Here is a 23,075-nt window from a genome sequence, read left to right as displayed (position 1 = left end):
TTCAAGTTTTTGGTTCCACTGAAACAAAAGATTATAAGTCGTTTTCTGGAAATAAAATATCAAATCAAATTCTGTTTCAGTCACTTGTTTGAATAAACGTAAAATCATTCTGCTCGAGAGAAACTTTACTGGCTCATTTTATGTTCTGTTCAAAAGTTGTGTGTAGCATAGATACTGTAAGACAGAACTAACAACTGTCATAAAGCCAAGAAAATATTTGCACCAGAGGTTACGTGCTACCTATGTCAGTAAAAGTTCAAAACTTGAACTTAGTTTTAGCATCTGTTTTATCTGCGAACCAACAGTGGTATACAGCAGTACCATGAATGAAGCAATTGGTAGTGCAACCACTGCAATTTCTTAGCTTTCTTTCAATCAGTTTAGCTGATTTTTGGAAGGTAAAAAGCTAATCACAGCTTTTTGCAATATACCAAAACCAACTTGCTTGTTCAATGAACAGCTTAGAAATCACGGTGGGCGTCAACAGCATCCAGCACCTTGCTCGGAGGATTGCTGTATGTGCTTTTAAAGCACATTCTACCATGAGTGATTTTCCAGCAAAAAATTGGCAGAAGTAAAAGGTCAACAGTGCTAGCAACGATAATACTGATGGAAACACTTAAGCAAGGGCACATGTTAAAGCATTGCGATATACGAAACGCAATCCCTGAACCAGCAAGTTTAATTTGTTAGGGACAATCGCGATAGTCATGAGTATTTAATCATTGATCGCCAAAGCGAATGACAGTTAATTTTACCTTTCTTACTGAAAAAATAAATCAACTTTCTTTGATTCAACCGAAAACTAACAATAATCGTATCGTGTCTGTATTTAGAAGTACGAGTCATTTGTAACACGAATATGTATAGAGTAAGGATAGGTAAAAGTGCGATGCGGGTAAAAGTTACATTGGCATGGATGGGTGACTACTTTGACAGCTTGAATCTAACGTAAACTTTGGTTGCTAACGAAGCATAGTTGCTGAGTTATGTGCAAATGTTATCTTTGGGCGGTTCTGATGTAATTTTTCGTTATACGGCAAATACGATATCAACAGGAGAATATTCCTTGTTGAAAATTTTTAGCAGCGTTTTACATCACTCACATATCTGTTTTGAAAATACGGTAAAAATAATTTACAAAATATATTTCGCTTTTCCGTAATTATTCTAACTCCGTCAAGCGCTTAGCGGAGTAAAAGTGCGATTCACGGACGGGGCAAAAGTGCGATTCATGGACGAGGCAAAAATTATATACAACTTTAGGCACTATATTACAGATACTAGAAATGGAAGATATGCAGAAAACTGTGTGCTCTACAGATGTTGGCCGAAGGAAAACAATGTTTTTTCGCTGATGAAACAAAAAACAAACGTTTGGAAAAGTTTCGATTTGATGGAGGCTTCAATACACCAGCGCAAAATAGAAAAGGTGCAAATTGAGAATATTCATTACCAAAACATACCGCAGATTGGAGATAATATGGTTTTGTTAGCTATTGTTGTGCTAATTTCATGGTTTCGAGCTTCGCACTTTTGCCCCGCTACTGGGGTAAAAGTGCGAATCGGCACTTGATCAGAAGAAAGAAGAATTTATTTAGAATTTATTATAGAATGATTTATAGTTGAATGTAAAGACATTGAGTTACTGCATCACTATAAAATATATTATGTTGTTGTCCTTCTTTATATCTCACGAAAATTGATGACAACTTCAAACATCGCACTTATGCCCCGCCCTACTCTATACAAAATTGTACAATCCTGTCTAGCTCATATGCGTTTTTGGGAAAATTGTAGAATGAATGCGAACGTTTTTCAGAAATATATTTTATATTGCATTAAGTTTTAACATAAAGATGCATAACTTATGCATGATCGGGTCTGTGCCGCGTTTGTGTTTCGGTACCATCAACCTTTAAGAGGCATGTGCAATTCTATGACAGACATGTATTATATAGTGAGTAATTCTCGCTGAAACTAGGCCACTACAGAGACGAGGTCTTCAAATATTGGAATTTTTGGGCTTAATTGGTTGATAATGGTTAAAAAATTAGAATTACACTTTTGTTACCTCGAAATAGTGAACCTCTCGTTCGCCAAGGGGCCTAACAAATTCAAAAAAAGTTGAATTTTGAGCAAACCTTGAGATCTATATCATTGGATATTTCATAAATTTGCCATGAAACAAAGAACAAATGGTCCGGTTTTGTAAAGAAGAAAAACAGGGCTTTCAAAAGCAGTAAGAAATTTTTGGCGGCCAACTTGGATTTGGTCGCCATATTGGATTTTATAAAAAATCGCCGTGTTCACCACGAGCCCCCCAACCGATTTTCATTCTAAGAAGCTGGACCATTGGAAAGCTGAGAAAAAATGCTACAAGAAACATTCATAACACTAGGTTTGCAATACCATTAACTGAATAAAACAACCAGTTATTTGTAGCAAGGTTCACAATTTGTAGTTTGTTTCATAGCAAATTTTGGAAATATCACAATAATTATATGAAAATTGTGAAACTGTTAGGCCCGTTGGCGAACGAGGGGTCCACTATTTAGAGGTATCAAAAGTGTAATTCTTATTTTTTGATCATTTTCAACCAATTAAGCGCAAAACTTCCAATATTTGAACACCCCGTGTCAGTAGTAGCCCCGTTTCAGCAAGAATTATTCAGTATCTCTAGGGCGGGAGAACATGTGAAGAGGAAGAATGGAAAATTGGATAAGGATGGGGGTGAAACAAGGCTATAATGGAAACCAATTATAACCGGACTCGAACCCACCTTTCCCTTTGGGTTTGAACTAGGGGTTTGGATACCTAAATACCGGTTTTGGAAAGGCAAAAAACCGGTGTTTCCAGTGTTTTCTAACTTCCTAGTTTTTTTTAAACTCCTTATACGCAAAAGAATTGAGTTTGATAGAGGATTGTAAAACTCCTGGAAAAACAACTTGGTGTTAATGCTGATGAGATTCTTCGACTGCTAGCAATGAAGAGGGTGAAACTGCGGGTTAAATAATTAGAACCCGTTTAAGGCACAGTAGACCATCTTTGCTGTGAAATTGGTTCATTGTATGAGCCAGACGTCGCATTTCAATTAGTTTTGAACAACTTGATATTTAAAAGCCACCAAATTATTCGAAGCTCTCAAATTACGAACTTAGAAAACAATATCAGGGTCCAGCAATGTCACTTACTATAGTAAATCGTTTTCACTTCATCATGACAACCGGTTTTAAAGCTACATTCGTAATTTTCCATAAAATCTTCAGCAAGTAACATTTCCTACTATTTAACGCATATTATAATTAACCCAACATCGACAAATCGTCAGTCGTCATCATTTGAAACAGTCATTAACTTCAGCTGAAGCTTACTTGAAACGTTCTGTTCAACAAATGAAACAAGTCGCTTCATGCTTGAAGCAAAGGTAAGATAAAGTCAACTTAATTTATTTGTTTCGACAATGCCGGGCCATAGATCTTTGCGCTTTTTGAGCATCCTTGCCATCAAAGCCATCTGCCAGGAAAAAATTTGGAATATTTTCCAAGTCTTTCGAGTAATACATTGATTAAACAAGCAAATGAAATCTCCAAGTCACTATTGCGAATAGTCGGACTGATAACAGAGAAGAGAAGGGTTCCGATTGGGAGATAAAGGAAATATTCGTGAAGAGATTGTAGGAGACGAAGCGTTCATTATGCTGGAAGCTATAACGGGATTTTTGAAAATACTTTGAAGCGAGTTTCCCTACTATAAATTTGAAGAAATGAAAGGAAAATTCATGACGATGAAAGCGGAAATTTTTTCAATCGTTGGAAGTGTTGACAACAAAACCCGTTCTAGCAAGGGAAACAAATCGTGTCTTATATGTTTAAATTCTACTTTGCTATGCAACAATACTGAAGCTAACATTCGAAAATAAAGACGTTTACTGAAAAACATCAGCAATTCTATTGATTTCGAATAATCTGCTAATACCGGTATTACCGGTATTTTCTACGCCTATACCGAAATACCGGTTTTCACCAAAAGCTCCCAATACCGACAGCCCTAGTTTGAATACTGTTTTAATTGACTCCCATTACAAATTAGTTCAACTCGCGGAACTCATAACTTGGAAGTTACGAACTACATATCTAATAAGTTCTAAATACTTCAATGACTCTGATCTAATTTTTCACTCTTTTCCCTTTACATCTTGTCCCGCCCTAAGAATATAAGAAAAAAACTTTGTTTCATTTACTTTCTTCTACAATCCGCTTCGTGTACATAGAAATATTGGAACTTCCGTTATAAAGCATTATTCGAGAAAACTATCCCTGGGCGCAAAATCCGAGTCGAGTGTACCGTTCTGATTCAAACTTAGAACAGTCTCAAACTTCGAACACTTCGTGTTCGTTAGAATGTCCTCTATCCAGTGGTATACAATAAGCATAATATTTTAACATATTAGCGATACTAACGAGCATTTTATTCAAAGTGTTCGAAGTTTGAGACCGTTTTAAGTTTGAATCAGAACGGTAATTTTATTTATGGAAGAAAATGAGTTTCGTCTGTTGATGATTTTAAAAAATAGCGTTCTAGCTCAAATTCGAATTGAATAATCACTGGAGACGCGCAATATCTAACTCTTCCTGTAGAGGTTACTAAAACTATCCGAATAATTCTGCTAATAGTTATGACCAATCGTAAAGCGAAGTTGCAAAACAGTTACCCCACACTTCGGAAATAGAAGACTGGGCATTCTTGCCTTTTAGGACGAAGGCTTGTCTATCGTGGGTTCTCTCGTGGATAAGTTGGAAGTCAACGAGGTCGTCGAGCCGATACGAGAAGGAGTTTAGAAGAGTGGATCTGATGATGTCCGTTAGAGGTTCCACCGAAAAGTTACCGCAATGAGAAGTCTCACATTTTGCCTTAACAGGAGATGCAACTCCGCGAGATCGCGTCACGCTATCCTCACCTACAAGCAGCGCCGAAGCGTGGGGTTGGGCAGACTGGTCCCCGCCAAGGGCGCTAGCTGTTGGGGGCGCTAAGAAGGGTTTATATTCAGTGATGCATTAGCAAAAACTGGACGGATTTTAGCAATTTTTAATGCAACGTTATCAGGTAATAAGTTGACAGCCATGGCGAAAACAGTCAAACAACTGTGCTTGATGCTTTGTTCGTACTTCCAGCTCCACCCCGTAGCGAAGAAGTTGGACATGGTAAAGCACTTGGTGAATAGAACCAATCTGGCATTTACAACATCCTCCCCCGCGAGAAAGCCGGAAGCGCTGAACAGAAGCCTGGTTCCGGACGCCTGACAGTACTGCGCGACCGTAACGTGCAGTAGAAGCTGAAAATTGAAGAATGAGAGCAAGGTGGTGCCACATCGTGCCACAGCTTAGGGTGGGTGGTCTAAGCAAATGGCTAAACGGTGAAGAAGTACTTGGCCAAAATTGTCATCTTATGCGGATGCGCCAGTAGAGGCTGACTGTGTCTGAGTGAAAAAAATCTTATCGGCGAAACACGATGTCGTAGTCATAATGCATGTCGAAAACTACTTCACGCTGGATGACAATGACTGGCAGAGGACCGAATACTTTACATCCCCAACCAAGAAGGCATGTGATGACGTGAAATATTTCTTCCGCCCCAACTTCCCGAAAATGATCCTTCTGTGGCAGGCGATCAGTGAGAAGAGAATGTTCAAGCCGCTGTTTTTTTGTTCGGGGTTTACAGTGAACAAGAAGATACGAACATATAGAACGAAATACCTACCGAAAGTTGCCGCCTTCATCAAGAAGTATCGTGTAAAGGATGTGGTCTTTTGGCGGGCCTGGCCTCGGTCCATTATCCTAAGAGATTATTGGAGGAGATGAACCGGCTGAAGATAAACGTTGTACCGATGATCTCCCAACGTCCCCCAATAGCAACCTATAGGAAATCTTTGGGCGAAGCTCAAACGGAACTTTTACTTCAATAATTTTGTTGCCAAAATGGAGAAGGAGCTGATCGCCGAGACCGAGAACCGATCGCCGAGAATATATACGTTAAGTGCATCAAAATATTGGATGAGAGACGAATACGAAAAAATGATAAACCTGAAGAAAACACTGATTTAGGAAACCAGGGAACGCCAAATTGGGCTTCTGCTATAAAAATGGATTTCTGTCTGTCTGTCGGTATGTTCCTTATAGAATCGAAAACTACTGAACCGATCATGAAAATTTACATGCAGGGGTTTTTGGGGCCGGGGAAGGTTCTTATGATGGTTAGAGGCCCCACTAAGGGGGGGCTCCCATACAAATTTCTGCATAACTAGAGAACTAATCAAGCAAATGGAACAAAATTTGGCATGTGGGTGTTTTTGGAGGCAAGAATTTTTTCTATGGTAAATTAAGACCCCTCCACTCTTTAGAAGGGGACTTATGACTCCTCTCCTCTTTAAGAGGGGGGGCTTCCATACAAATGAAATACAAATTTTCTCATAACTCGAGAACTAATCAAGCAAATGGAACCAAATTTGGCATGTGAAGATTTTCGAGGGCAAGAATATTTTCTATGGTGAATTAGGACCCTTCCCCACTTTAAGAGGGGGGGCTCCTGTACCAATGAAATACACATTTCCTCATAACTCGAGAACTAATCAAGCAAATGGAACCAAATTTGGCATGTGGGTGTTTTTGGAGACAGAAATATTTTCTATTGTGAATTAGGACCCCTCCCCACTTTAAGAGGAAGGGCTCCTATACAAACGAAATACAAATTTCCTCATAACTCGAGAACTAATCAAGCAAATGGAACCAAATTTGGCACGTGGGTGTTTTTGGAGACAAAAATTTTTTCTATGATGAATTCATTTCCACTTTAGGAGGGGGAGCTCCTATACAAACGAAATACAAATTTCCTCATAACTCGAGAACTAATCAAGCAAATGGAACAAAATTTGGCATTTGATAGTTTTAGAGGGCAAGAATATTTTCTATGGTGAATTAGAACCCCTCCCCACTTTAAGAGGGGGGGCTCCCATACAAACGAAATATAAATTTCCTCATAACTCGAGAATTAATCAAGCAAATGGAACCAAATTTGGCATGTGGGAGTTTTAGATGGCAGAAATCTTTTCTATGGTGAATTACGACCCCTTCCCCTTTTGAGACGGGGCTCCCATACAAATAAAACACATAATTCCTTATAATTTGAGTACTAATCAAGCAAATGGAACCAAATTTGGCATATGGGGCTTTTAGGAAGCAGAAATTTTTTCTAATATGAATTAAGACCCCTCTCCTGTTTAGGAGGGGGGGCTCCTATACAAATGAAATTCAAATTTCCTTATAACTTGAGAACTAATCAAGCAAATGGAACCAAATTTGGCATGTGGAAGATTTTGGAATCTTGAATTCATTTGTGATAGCTAGAGACCTCTCACCCCTGTGGTAGGGGGATATGGACTCTCATACAAATAAAACAGAAATTTTTGCGAAACTCAAAAAGTAATCGAACTCGAGAAGATCGAGACTCTTCCATAAAATATTAGTCAATAACAAGACCACAAACACTATCTATAGTAACACTAGATCATTCAGGGCGAGACGGCCGCGAGTGTTGCCGGTGACCCGCCGTCGGAAGCACCGCCCACTTTGGGGAGGCAACTCCCCGCAGAAATCACTACTGTCTAGGTTTATTTGTTTTCCTAGGTCTACCTGAGTTTCCTAGAACGAGCGATAGCGAGTAAGGAGAGGATCGCGAAATTGTACTTTCCACAAAAAAGTTTTCCGTGAAATGATACAATCCGCTTAAGGTTTTTCGCAAAATGATAATCAGCGAAATGTTGTACAATCATGGCGAATATTACTATCGGCTTTGTGGCTATGCAATGAGGGGACAAGCGAGTTGTTTTCTACTTTACTGTGAGGAAAAATTGCAAATTTGTATATTAAACTACCCATTCCTGGTAACTAATAAGCATTAACATAAGCAGCAAATCAGCGTATCTGGCATTTTATACTGCACGTTTTTGTACATTTCTACATTGTACATTGTACATTGGTGTTGTAAATTGGCATCCAAAATTGTATTCAAATTCTTCGTGTCGGTAATTAGCTGTAAATTAGCATTGTGCATATGCAGACACATCTGTGAATAACCCTTTTTTAATTAAACACGTCCAAAAAACACCAACAGTTATTACTACTCATCCTGTACATATAAATGTGGAACGGACTGTAGTAGACACAATGGCGAAGCTGATGGGATCTCGAGAAACATCAGATTAGCTTGTAATATAATTGGCAACAATGCGCGCTCCTAGTTATGCTGCACAATGTTATGTATTGTCTTAACAACCGACTGATGCTTTTCAAATGACAAACCCGATGCCAATTGTGTGACGTTTTCATTTGCAGATTGAAATTACGTCCTTTTATTAGTACTAAAACTAAAAGCCATTCTCTTTGGAAAATGTCCAAAACTAATTGCTTACGTGGCTATCGCTATTGTCAATGCCAAATCAAGCATACTGCAGCTGGAGTGCATTTTGTGAACTAAAATGCTTTGAAATTTCCACTTGTGTGAGTGCTTTCATCGGTGCCAGCTGAAGTACTGTTGATCATTCTCCTTTGCCAATTATAAGACATGCCAAATCACATATGGTAAATGTATATGCACTTGCATTACAACATATTGTCACCCTCTATTGCCCTTGAGGTTATTTTGTCAACTTGCTTCGTGCATAGAATCGATGCCAAAATGAAGTTCAAGTTTTTAACTTTTGTTGGCATAGGTCTCACGAATCTCTTGTTGCCAAAGTTTTCCTAGGAAATAGCAATGTTGTTTTCGTATCAGAAGAGAATAACGCTCCAAACACTCGGAAAATTTTAGGCCATCATGAAGGGAGACCTTGGTAAAAGCCCCAAAGTGATCGAAAATGAACTTGAATTGAAAAAATTGGGGTTAAGAGTTTCAAAAACTGGTCAGCCATGCTGCTGCTCAAAATATGATAAAAGTGGTCCAAAAATGCTGGCGCTTGGGTTGGGACAAGAGGTTCAATAAAGTAATGATATATAACAGTACTTCATTTCCAAAAAATAACCACCTGTTTTTGTATCTGATTTTTTTGAGTACAGTCTTTAGTTGATTCTGTTTTATCAAGGCTCTGGGTCGATTTTGAACCAAGTAAGAAATACTCCAAGGAGCTTTGTTATAAGGACAATTGTTGAATGTTTACCAAATTAGTGAGCGGAAAATGAGCGGAGTTTCAGAAAAAGTCAAACAACAAAGTTCTAATAGCTTTTTCCACTAATTTCAAATCCGAAATCGTCTTCACATCTAAGTTTAGTGATTTGGAGTGAGTTTGGATGAAATCATACATTGCAAATTTTCCTTCCGCCTTACCTTGCTCATGAGAATAGCTAGAAAGTCTTCTTCCACTTTACTTTTGAAATTTTATCTTAGAAACTTTAAGCAGGCGAACCAGCCACAGGCTGGAAGCCCCTAAAATAAAGAATCTAGTCTATGTTTTATCTCAACTTTCTTCTGCGGATAAAGTTCACATACACGGAAACTAGTCAATGCCACCAGTGTGGAAACAGTTATTCACGTAAGATTAAATCAAACAAATCACACCAAATGCAATCAACTAGACCAGCTATTCGGACTTTTTACTATCAATTTGATTCTGTGTGATCGAATTACTGGATTCGTTGCTCATTTGTTGTTCGTGTATAAAGATGAAAGATCCAATGAATGTAAATATGAGGAAGCCTTCGAATGCCACTTTGCAAATATTAGACACCGATTAACCGCTGCCAATTGGTAATTATTCTAAGGAATAAAATAAGTAGTGAAATTACATTAGACGTCATTTGTAAAGTCTTATATGCGATAATTTTACATAAATAGCTTCAGGAAAAACAACATCGATGCATAAGCTCCAACACGAAACATACATTTACAATACCAACGCCATTTTTTTAAATGGAATTTTCTTTCTCTGAAATCGTATACAAGAAATGCACCCTAACCTAATTCAAAATGTAGAAAAACGACTAATAGGTCTCTACAAATAATTTAAGACAAAGTTGCAAGTATCCTAAAAATAGGACAAAATACTTCAGTGAAGAGTTATATGTATGATCGCTCATTCTAATTCTCAGTTGGACACGGCAACGAGAAGCGCAATTAGACATGATAGAATAGTCTATCACCTAATTTAGAAGCTTACAGTGGTTTTTCTATAGCCTAGTTTGTAATATTTATCCATTCTGAAATGGAATGCTCTATTTTCCCAAAGAATGTTTTCGCATTCCTCAAAAGTTTCACTCGTCGTTCCTGTACGTTACATCGCACGAAGCAAAACCTAAAAGTCCTTCCACCACTGCGCGTATCGCGCAAAGGTTACACTAACAGCTTCGTTTGGCCTTTGGCTGCAAATATTTCAACCTAAAAGTTATAGCCACTCAAACAGCCTTCAACTATCGGAAAGGACAACCTGAAGGAAAAACGTAGGTAGTTAAAAGGTTCACAACTCCCCTGTGGGCTAAGGCTTTTCCTTCTCGCATCAGTGCGTTTTGTACAGCACTTGGCAAAGCAGCAACCGCATATTAGCACACGTGTAGACAGAGGGTGCTTGTGATGTTTGCAGTCAGATTGGGCCTTGTCAGTTTTCAATGATTTTGGTAAATTATTTCATACAAGCTTGCTTCACATTTTACTACATGTGCTTTTTCGAAGCACGAAGGAACGTCTAGTGGAGCAGAATATAGAAGGAAAACAGTTGATGGCATAGTAAAGATATTCAAATCAGTTCCAATTTTAATTTCCATCGAGATTAAAATCTTTATGCTAACCTTACTCCAGCACGCTAAGCTTAGTGGTGCATGTTTGAAGTAATTGACCGCCTTTAGCGCACCTGACTAGCTAGAAAGCTCCGCTAGCCTGCTGATGAATATTTTCCTTACAACCTGCACTGCCACAAGTTAGAAAACAAACATTTAGGAACATTTAATCGCCATTTCATAGTTTTGCAATAAGTTTATATTATCTTTTCTTCTGATGTAATTCTTCTGCAGTCCACATCTAACCAGCGGTAAAAGAATCACGAAATCGCCAACTTGGCTTGTCGTCAGTGGGTTTGAGCTAATTCCTGGCAGCAGAAATTGTTTGCCCTGGTCTGGCGTTAAATGAACGGTTACAACCAGCGACTACGTGTCGCCGCTTTTCCCAACCAAGGCAAGGCAGAGCAGCAAGATTTCACGTGAGCCATGGCAACAAAATGGTTCTCGTCGTAGCCAATAACGATTCCGGTTGCCACCGCATCAGGAGAGGCACGAATAACTGCTGTTTGCTGACCTGCATTCGATATTCAGCCGGAATTCCGAGGATGCTGACCTGGGGTGGTTCATAAATTGCTTGCTTCGGAGGAACGGAATGCTCCACTCTGCGGTGAGTCAAGCTGTTTAGCACGTTACACACCGGTTGAACATTTGTTGGCAACTTTACAGTTCGCTTTTCCATGTTGAAATAAAGTTGGCAGCTTCATGCTTTGCATTCACTTTGCACCATGCGCATCCTAACTGGAATTATGGAGTATGGTACGTTTTTGGCATCTGCAGATATTTTTAAGACCAAATTCTTACTAAATATGATAAAAGTTAAATAACTATTTCAAAAATTATTCAACGCTATTGAAATATAAAGTCTACACGACGTACAATTACTTATTCTCGTCCGGTAGTTTCTCACTTAGGAAATCATTCAGAATCGAATCAAGCGCTTATCTGATTACGTGATGTGTGTGCTGACTAAAATATTGCTATTCACTGATTAAAATTTGCTTTGGTCACAGTCCAAAAAATATCCATGCCGAAAATGATTCCACGTTGAGTGAAGTTGGAGAGCGATTTTTGCTTACCGTAGGAAAAACTGAAAAAAGCGTTCTCATCGCCGTCGGTTAGTGTCAAAATCAGAATGCATTTATACTGAAATGCAATCATGAGTTTAGTGCCGGAATAAACGAATAATAGTAAAAAACGATACAGTGAAATTGCATAATCATAATGTTGATTAAAAAACGGGCACCGTAAAAACGGAATTGATCCCGTCTATAGCGGATGATTGTCGCCAGTTTGATTGCACACAAACGCTTGAATTGAAGTTGTTTTTATGAGATCATATAAATGAGATAAAATGCAACGCGTCATAGATTATGTTGTTTAGCAGTATTAGCGTTAAGGTTTGCTATTAGTTTTTAAACTTTTGAACGCCCAAATTTGCAAAATGGTAATGCCACGCAATTCATAATCGATTTGATTTCACAGTAGTGGGTTGTCCCGGAATCAAAAACTTTGACAGTAGATTGTTCGAAAAGTTATCCTCTGTTAATGGTGAATGCTTTGTTATGATTCATTCAAATTTAAAATGATTATAACTGATGAAAGTCAGGTTCACAGTTTTCATATAATTATTGTGATAGTTCCAAAATTTGTTATGAAATAAACTACAAACGACACGATTTTGTAAAGAGGATAGGACCTGTCAGTCAGTGCTATCTCGAGTTTAGCAAGTTTCTGAGAAGCTCAACCTTAGATAACTCATTTTGGCAGTTACGTCACTATGAAAGCATGGGTAGTTTAGTTTACAAATTTTCAATTTTTCTTCACAGTAAAGTAGGAACAATCCCCCCGTAACTTAGCAAGTTAAAATAAAGCGGCTAGCATTTAAATATCCGCCGTGCTTGTGTAGCCTTCCGCCGAATACCATTTCGCGAAAACCCTTACGCGGAATGTACTATTTTACGGAAAACCTTTTCGTGGAAAGTACCATTTCGATCCTCGAGGTGATCCTCTCCTTATTCATTGTCACTCATTCGGACCCAACTAAAGGAAAGTAATAGAGGTCAGTAGACTTAGGAAAACAAATAAACCTAGAGAGAGGTGATTTCTGCAGGGGGCTGCCGATAGTTTTTGGTGGTCTTGTTATTGTCTGTTATGTTATGTTGTATGCAAGAGTCTAAAACTTCTCGAGTTCGATTAGTTTTTGAGTTACGCAAAAATTTCTGTGTTGTTTGTATGAGAGTCCTTATTCCCCTGCCACAAGGGTGAGGGGTCTCAAACCATCATTAAAAAAATCCTACCAACAAGATCCCTCACATGCCAAATTTGGTTCCATTTGCTTGATTAGTTCTCTAGTTATGAGGCAGTTTGTATTTCATTTTAATGGGAGCCCCCCTCTTATAGGGGGAGGAGTCTCAATTCACCATAGAAAAAAATTGACTCCAAAACACCCACATGCCAAATTTGGTACCATTTACTTGATTAGTTCTAGAGTTATGAGGAAATTTGTATTTCATTTGAAGAACCTTCTCATACCAAATCTGGTTCCATTTGATTGATTAGTTTTCGAGTTATGAGAAAATTTGTATTTCATTTGTATAGGAGCCCCCCCTCCCAAAGTGGGAAGGGATCCTAATTTACCATAGAAAAATTCTTGCCTCCAAAAACCTTCACATGCCGAATTTGGTTCCATTTGCTTGATTAGTTCTCGAGTTATGAGATAATTTTCAATTCATTTTTACAGGAGCCCCCCTCCTAAAGTAGGGAGGGGTCCTAATTCACCATAGAAAAAATTCTTGCCTCCAAAAATCTTCACATGCCGAATTTGGTTCCATTTGCTTGATTAGTTCTCAAGTTATGAGAAAATTTGTACTTCATTTGTTTGGGAGCCCCCCCCCCTCCAAAAGGGGGGAACGGTCATAATTCCTCTCCTAAACCATAAAACCATAAAAGAAATTCTTGTCTCCAAAAATCCCCAAATGCCAAATTTTGTTCCATTCGCCTGATTAGTTCTCCAGTTATGCAGAAATTTTTGTTTCATTCGTTTGGCAGTCCCTTCTCGTAGTGGGGGAGTGGTCTCTAACCATCATAAGAACCTTCCTCGGACCCAAAAACCCCTACATGCACATTTTCACGCAGATCGATTCAGAAGTTTTCGATTCTATAAGGAGCATACCGACAGACAGGCAGAAATCCATTTTTATGGGTATAGATACTTCGTAACCAATTCCTCAGAGCACAGGAGAATCGCGTGATCGATCTATTGAAGCCTATTGAAGCTAATAGCTGGCTTACTAGACCAGTGTCGTACCTCGAGATCTCAGTTGATTTGACACACTGAGATATAGCCCAAATAATAAAGTCTGGCTGGAGGATTTTTTTGGACGCGCCTCGTGCGTCACCGGCTCGCCCTTTGTGGTAGGAACTGAAACCATTTGACATAACTTTGTTTAAATGTTTATAAAGAACAACTGGCGTAAGTTTTGTCAAAATATTCCACCCAGCTGCGCAGCAATACAGAATGGAACTCGAACGACGTAAATAAATCTAGAACAAACACATGGAAAATCCGGAGTGGTCTGGATCGAAGTTGGCGAAAGTGTTAAAAATGTTAAAATCAACCAAATGTTTTAAAAGGGTAGGTGTAAGGAGAATCTAGTTGTTTAAAGGCGGCAAAGAACTTTAAAAAAAAAAACCCGGAACTAGGGACCGGAAGCTGAGATGAAAGATATCGGACGTGCGTTGAGTCCAATCTTGGCATAACCATGCGGGTACGAAGCTAGAAGGCTAGAAGGTACGATGCCAACTATCAACCCACGCGGAATATCCTCGCTCGAAAAAGTTATAGGTCTTAGTATCAGTAAACATCAGAATCGACACTTAAAGCAGAATTTGGTAGCCAAGAAGGGTGCTAGACGTTTGTACGAGCAAGTTTTGACGAAATGCAATGGATGTATTTCAATTGACGACTAAGCCTATGTAAAAATGGATTTCAAGCAACTTCCCGGTCAATAATATTACATTGCAACTGGGCGAAGAAATGCGATCAAAGTAAGTGGAAGAAACATGTTGATCCAGTCGCATCTTCAATTGTGCAGGATATGATGAGTTCTATTAAGAGAAAAGTTCAAGATTTTATCAGCACCAGAGAAATGCAATAATATAACACTGTGAAACTAAAAGCTGTATTGCAATCCAGTCATTTATGAGTTTTTCTGCGACACTCCAGTCCCGAATTTTAGATTGTTCAATGCGTCCAAATTTACTTTTAGCCAGGCTTTAGAGTTGCTGAAAAAGAGACTTTACAGGTACGGAGAATTGCTTCAAGATACGCGACACGAGAAGGTTCTTCAAAACGATCAACGGAATCAACGGAACCCAACCGTGCCATCTCCTGTCATGTAAGACCCGTCCGTGCAAGACAAGGAAAGGAACTTGATTACCGCTGCTGGAAACATCATTTTGGTGTGCTGTTCAATAGTGAGCAAGATGAAATATTTAACAGAAACAAGTTAACGTTTGAGGATGATGGACAAACTGTGGGTTTACAAACTTCGGGCGATCTGATAAAAGCAGCGAGAGCCAGACCTCAACTAATTTAGAACCAATTTTGGCTTCAAAGCGGCATACGATTTAGTTAAGCGAAATAAGCTGTGACGTTTTAGACTTGAACACGGTATTTCAAAGAAACTGGTTAGGGTGAAATGAGACAGACTTGATGGTTCAAAGTCAAGCGTCAGAATTGCGGGAGGTAACGGCCTATCGAATTTGTAGTTCAACATTACGTTGGTAGGGGCTATCTGTTAGAGTAACTAACAAGTAACACACTTTTCAATTAATATTTTCCAAGGTTACTTCGGAGATTTCTTCACAGAAATGTGATATAGGGTATGTTACTACATCGTCGTAATTGCCTATTCCCGTCCTATCCAACACAAATTATTGAAAATATCAGCATTTTTATGGCACACAACGCAAAACTAGTTATTCCCTAATAATTTACTTTGTTGTCTATCATGCGCGATCAATCAAAGTGAGCTGAGATCTATTTAAATGCTTTTTATCATTAAAGAAGCCCTACCAGCCAAATTTCCTACGTTTTTTCGTGCGACGAAGAAGACAATGTCGACTAATCGTTTGAATTTCCGTCATTCATAAATGAAAATAACTCACCCAAGGCATTGTCGTTATTCTACAGCCAGGAAAACTTGCCTGACCTGCAGAAAATTTGCAGAATAACATTTGTCATACCGTCCTACACAAATACATACGCGCTAGCTTCGTAAACATTGTTGTGAATTTTTAATTCGGACGATGAAAAATTTTGATGGACGGATTTTAAAACGGTACGACAAATTTTAGCAATAAAGTCAGCTGCGTAATTTCAATAATATGCTTTAATCCAGCTTTCCACGAACGATAATGGCGGATATTGAGCACAAGTGGGCACAATCTTTTTATTTATTTATTTTTTTTATTTATTATTATCTAATACATACAGAGTAAGGATTAACCTTTTTAATTTCTGCATTCAGGTCAACGCATAGTTGTTTCTATAATTCTAAGTTTCTGATTTGATTCTTACTATACTCCAATATCTGTAACTGCCTAACCCCATCTGTTATGCCATGCCATACATTCTTTCCGAAATTTAGAAAAGGAAGTAATTTCTTTAATATTATTAGGAAGTAGATTCCAGTTTGCAATGCCTCGTACAAAACAGGTATTACCGTAATGCGATGTATTAAATTGAGGAAGGTTGAAATTTCGTGCCCGATTACTTCGAAATGGTAGAAGTTTTTCGAACAAGTAATTCGGCTTTGTTGTGCTGATTATTTTAAATAGTGCTAAACAAACCCGTAATTTGAGAAACTCAGAGAAAGGGCAGCCAAGTAATTTATGCTGGAGATGTGTAACGCTGGAGTATCTAGACAATCCAAAGACCCAACGTACACAACTGTTTAAAGCAACGCGCATCCTGCCAATTGCCCTAGCAGAAGCATTTAGCAGTAGTTCTGAGCCATAGATAAAATGAGGTAGTAATAACGCTTTGAACAGTTTAATTTTAAAACCACAGGGGAGAATGGAGGATGTCATTCTTAAAAGACGCAGTCCTGCGTAAATTTTTCCTGATTGATGATTAACGTGACTATCCCATTCAAAATCACTTTCAAACATTACTCCAAGAATTGATACTTTATCTATATAATCAATCAAGTCCGTTCCAAGTACAATATCTGGTGGGTTGCTAACACGTCTATTTCTTCTGAATAATACAGCTTTTGTTTTAGAAGTATTTATGGGAAGAATATTTTGTTCTGACCAAGCGAAAACGTTCATAAGATCCGCGTTCAAAAATTGAGTCATTTCGAGTGGACTTAGCACATTACTGCATATATAGATGTGCACATCGTCAGCAAATATGTGACAGTTGCAGACTTTGAGTATTGACGGTAGATCGTTAATGTACAAACTGAAAAGAAGTGGGCCTAGAACTGATCCCTGAGGAACGCCAGAGGAAACAGATAAGGAATGTGAGACGCTTCCGTTCGCAGAGACAAATTGAGAACGATTAGACAGATAAGACTCAATAAGTTTAACGGCATTCCGACTGAAGTCGAAATTAGTGCACAATTTCTGCAAAAGTCTGTTATGAGATACCCGATCAAAAGCTTTAGAAAAATCCACCATGACAAGTATACCCATTCCTTTTTTATCAATCGTATTGTGAATATCATCGTGAACCTTGAGTAATGCCGTTGTCGTACTATAACCTCTTCGAAAACCTGATTGAAAAGGGCTGAGAAGATCGCGTTCATCGATATATGTCATTATTTGTTGTTTGACTATTTTTTCGAATGCTTTGGACAGGGAGCACAAAATGCTTATTGGTCGCAAGTTGTCAATCCTAGAAACTCTTGGTTTTTTTCTGATTGGCACAATTTTAGCCGTTTTCCAGACACGAGGAAATTTGCCGCTGGAGATTATCAAATTAAAAATATAAGTGATTGGTTCAATAATCGACGGTAAAATCCATTTGATGAATTTCATTGGTACCCCATCTGGTCCAATGGCATTTGATGTGATGGAGCTAATTGCAATGATAACCTCCGCAGAGTTAGTTGAATGAAATTTGAATCCATCTGAATTGAATGGAGGGACTGGGGGGAATAGTGACTCTCTTGTAAAATTGCTGGAAAAGAAAGTGTTGATCTCATCGCTGGTATTATCTAAAGGTTCATTGTTGATTGGGCTATTTATCGAATTAATCTGTTTGAGTCTTTTCCAGAGTTCACTGTTAGAATTAACATGATCAATGGTTTGGCTAATATATTGGGATTTGGCACTGTTTATCAGACTAGTTACACGGTTACGCAAGCGTCTATACTGATTATGGTGAGATTCAGTTTTTGTATTAACCCACAGTCTGTAAGCAATATTTCTTTCAATCATTGCTGTTGAAATGTTTCTATTGAACATTCATTTTGACATTCATTGGAGGAGCGTCGAGTTCGCCCTGACGGAGTTACTATGGATACATTCATGATTGTTTGTTGTTCGAGTGTAAAAATGTAAACATTGTTTAATTTTGCAGATCAGCTGAAGTAGAACATATCCACTTCCATAGTAACTCCGTCAGGGCGAACTCGACGCTCCTCCAATGAATGCCAAAAGATTGTGCCCACTTGTGCTCAATATACGCCATTATCGCTCGTGGAAAGCTGGATAGGCGCTTTTCAGTGATTTCAAAGTTCACGGATCGGAAGGTAAGTATGTTTTAGTCAAATCAGCTCAAGTACTTTTAGACTATTCATTAAATCCATCCAACAAATGATGAAAATTAGAATGGCTTTACTTATTACGACGGGAATTAGAAAAAGACCCTATTAACTGGTATTTTTCGGCTGATATATAGGGTATGTTGCTGCTTCGTCGTAATTGCCTATTCCCGTCCTATCCAACACAAATTATTATAAATGTTAGCATTTTTATGAAACACAATGCAAAACTAGTTATTCCCTAATATTTAAGTTTGTTGTCTATCATACGCGTTCAATCAAAGTGAGCTGAAATCTATTTAAATGCTTTTTATCATTAAAGAAGTCCTACCAGCCAAATTTTCTACGTTTTTTCGTGCGACAAAGAAGAAAATGTCGACTAATCGTTTTAATTTCCGTCATTCATAAATGAAAATAACTCACCCAAGGCATTGTCGTTATTCTGCAGCCAGGAAAACTTGCCTGACCTGCAGAAATTTTGCAGAATAACATATGTCATGCCGTCCTACACAAATACATGCGCGTTAGCTTCGTAAACATTGTTGTGATTTTTAGTTCGGACGATGAAAATTTTTGATGTACGGATTTTAAAATGATACGACGAATTTAAGAAATAAAGTCAGTTGCGTAATTTCAATAATATGCTTTAAAAATCGCTTTTCAGTGATTTCAAAGTTCACGGATCAGAAGGTAAGTGTATTTTAGTCAAATCAGGACAAGAACTTTTGGAGTATTCATTAAATCCATCCAACAAATGATGAAAATTAGAATGGCTTTACTTACTACGACGGGAATTATAAATAAACCCTATGTATCGGATGATTGGGGTTTTGGCTGTACAGTTATTCAATTATAATAGACGCTAGATTTTACTTTTTGCGCCATCATTTCGATCGCGGATCTTCATCAGGGCTACTGTAACGTGTATTTATATCAGCTGTTACTGTCTGAGTTATAATTTGTTTGTTACTTACAAAGTGTTAACCGTCTTTGTCTAAACTCTCCTAGCCTAGCCTACAGTGTTGTCCGGCTTTGAATTTTGGTATAATTTGTGCTGCTACATAATGTTTACGTTAATCAGAATTTAGTTACAATTTCTAATTGGGTATATAGTATTGTTTTGAGTCAAAACTTTTGACTTACTGGTATCTATCATTTGTTATATCACGTTGTTATATTTATTACTATTTTAACCTGGCGTGAAATTTTCTTCCTTTTTCGTGGTACGATACTTTTACAATTGACTTGATTTTAATTGTGCTATTTTTCAGTGGTCTGTATTCGTGATGTTAGCTTGTGTTTGTGTCTGATCTTGTGTTGTTAGTGTTTGTCTTTGTGGTTGTTTTTCTACTAGTTTGTTTCAGTGTGTTTAGTATTACCGTGTAACATATGTTGATTCCATCTGTGTCAGAGCGTTTGTTGATGTTGTTCGTAGTCATTATATGACATACTTTCAGTATTGGTAGTCGGGTTGATTTGTTGCTGTGATCCAAAATTGATGCTTCTTCCGAGTTGAATCGGTGGTTTGTGTTGATGCAGTAGGTGATCATAGCCGGTTTTCCTTCAACTGTTCAATTTGTATATATCTTGTATTTTGGTCCTGTATTTGCAAAGCGCACAAATCTAATTTGCCATTGAGACCGGTTGTGCCAAACATGTCAAATTCATCGCTAAAGAATTTAGACAACGACGATTAACACTTTGTAAGTAACAAACAAATTATAACTCAGACAACAACAGCTAATAAAAATACACGTTATAGAAGCCCTTATGAAGATCCAAATCCGCAATCGAAACGTTGGCGTAAAAGGTAAAATCTAGCGTCTACTATAATTAAATGACTGGACGGCCAAAACCCCAATCATTTGAAAGTGATATATTTGTAGACAAAATTACCTGAAATTGAAAACGAATTTTGAACAGTGTTAACTTGTAAAAAAAAATGTTCGTCAGTATTTAAAAAATAAAAGTTTGTGTATCCCTTATAGGTAGATTTACGGTCACCCTAATAGTGCAGAAAGATGCACAATATTTTATTAATTTGCGCACCATTTTTTAAAAACGATTCAGTTGTGCACTATGGTCAAAAGGTTTAGGTGTGTACATTATCTTGTCACTAAACCAATGCATTTGGAGCTGTTAAAATTTGAACTTCCTTTCGTTGGCAATCAACGATTAGACAAGAAAACGTAACCATAGTGAGTAAAAGTCAAAATATGTTTTTATGTTCAATGTGTTAAAGTTATATCCTGTTATTAAAATAAATACACTATTGCAGTTACCTTTGAAAAAGGCCAAAACCAAAGGCCGAAACGTCAGGCAGTATAAAAAAGGCGTTTTCAATATAAAACTGACTCAGCATAAATCAGCATACATTTGTGTTCAAAATATTTGGAAATGTCCATAGCAACCTACAGCTCAGATTTTAGCGGTCAATCTCGGTGTAGTGGCAATCACACCTCTCACGCCGAAGACTCGGGTCCAAATCCCAATCCCTGACAAGTCACGAATGACCCAAGCTGCTAAAGCGACTATAATCAAACCAAGAAAAGTTCAGATCTTGGTCTCTTACAGCCATATACAGATCGTGAAGAATTTTCTAATAAAGGAATTAAAGGGGTTACCACCCTAGCCGCCCTAACATACCTAACCACGTTTGCTCAGTTCGATCCAAAACCATGCGCAAATAGCGCTTTGCAACTTTTCGTTCTCTCAACTGAAAGTGTGAAAGCTTAGTACCTAATCCAAATTTAGTATGTTTTAAATAGATTGTTTATATTATATGTAGTTAGTACGATGACGGATCATAGCCGGCAATGAGCCATTTACTAGCGAAATGTAAATTACCTTACGAGAAATCATTACTCGTGTTTCTATAGAAATTGACACAATTGTCATGTTTTGAAAGATTGATTTTTTCCTAATTCCCAGTGTCCTCATCATTTGTCAAATCAAAGCAATGGCCAATCATGTATATGTCATCCAATATATACATTTTACTCACGACACAATGTGACACAATTTTAAGATTTCGATTGTTCACCGATTAATTGGATAGACATGAATTGAAATCGTACCGCAATCGTCGGTGACCACAGCCTGTGGCCAACAAATCAGTAAATCGATTTCTCCAATCCGAATACTCTACTATAGGCCTGACTCGACTCGATGAAACCCAACAATGTTATATCTGCCTAAATCTTCGCGTAAGCACAATTACAGTAGAACTGACTAATCCACTTACCGAACTGGAACGATGATGGGCATGGCTGTGACCGTGATGCATTCCGGCCATCGCTGGAATGGCCTTCAGTGGCGGCTGCTGATGGTGATGATGATGGTGTGTATGGACGTGCGGCTGATACTGGTAGTGTTGCCGCTGCTCGTGCTGATCCGTCGATTTCGGTGAAAGTGGCTGATGGGAAGAGTGTTGCTGCTGCGACTTGGAAGATTTCCCATTGCCCGAATGCGAACCGGAATGATGACCAGCCCCGTGGGGATGACCATGCAGGGCCGTCGGTGGTGAGGGCATATTGTGACCACTGTGCGGCAAATGGGATGCATGCTGCATTCCATGGCTGTGGTGGTGCGGGAAGTGCCCTTGCGATGCTTCCATCATCGTCGGTTGTATGTGGGTCACAAACTGAGCCATTTTGATTATTGTCTATTTATTACAGCTTGAAGAGAATGCACGATAAATCACGAACTACGCCTATATTTGTTAAGGAACAGTGGTTTGTTAACGATAACTTTACACTCGTAGAAATAATTATTGTGTGGTTATTATTTAGTGTATAATTTACTAGAGCGAAGATTCAGCATCTATCCTAAATGGTTGGTTAAAGCGACCATCGGCTATAATCCAAACGATGAATCTAAAAATGGACAGAAAAAAAACAATTTGAATTTTTTAATTAATTTATAAAGCTGGCATTTATTGAACATAAGTAAAGTAGATTGGCAATATCAATCGGTTTATATCACAAATTATTACGTATAACGGTTCGAGCGTCATTTCGCCTAGCGTAACCTAATCGCCAGAAAAGCCTATTATGGCATTGTGCCAATCTGACAGTAGCAAATTCCGCGACTTTTGCATAGTGGCAATTTACGCTACAAGAGCATCAAACGAAGTGCTTAGAGGGTAACGCAGTTAATTGCACTGCAGTATTTTTTTTTTTTGCAAATTGAATGGAAGCGTTTCGAATCATTTCATCATTGACGTTAAATAAGTGTTACGCTTTGATCAAATGAATCGGTAATATTTTATGAAGATTCAGATGAATTTATTTAATTCACTTTAAAGCATGCTGCCCTCGCCTCGCGTTTCATTAATTTATCTCTTAGCTAAGAATATTTCCTGGTTTCTGAAAACAATATTTCATGTCTGTTGGGTACAACACAAAAGAAAGAAAGAAAGAAAGCTAACTGCAGCAATTATCGTGGAATCGCGTCTCCACCTTCCAATTATTTTTCACTC

The 23,075-nt window shown here is 38.1% G+C and overlaps 1 protein-coding gene across 1 annotated transcript in view; it reads right to left on the bottom strand.

The window, feature by feature from the left end:
- LOC128739631 (ankyrin-2-like) overlaps positions 1–22,247 on the bottom strand; it is a 168,625-nt gene extending 146,378 nt beyond the window's left edge. The window contains exon 1 of the mRNA XM_053835127.1: positions 21,840–22,247. Coding sequence (XP_053691102.1) covers positions 21,840–22,247 — 408 coding nt within the window. The remainder of the gene's footprint in view (positions 1–21,839) is intronic.
- Between the last annotated feature and the right edge of the window lie 828 nt (positions 22,248–23,075).

This window comes from Sabethes cyaneus, chromosome 3 (assembly GCF_943734655.1).
Source record: "Sabethes cyaneus chromosome 3, idSabCyanKW18_F2, whole genome shotgun sequence".
Taxonomy (NCBI): Eukaryota; Metazoa; Arthropoda; class Insecta; order Diptera; family Culicidae; genus Sabethes; species Sabethes cyaneus.
The sequence above is the reverse complement of the archived record's forward strand: the minus strand, read 5'-3'. Positions and strand labels throughout refer to the sequence as shown.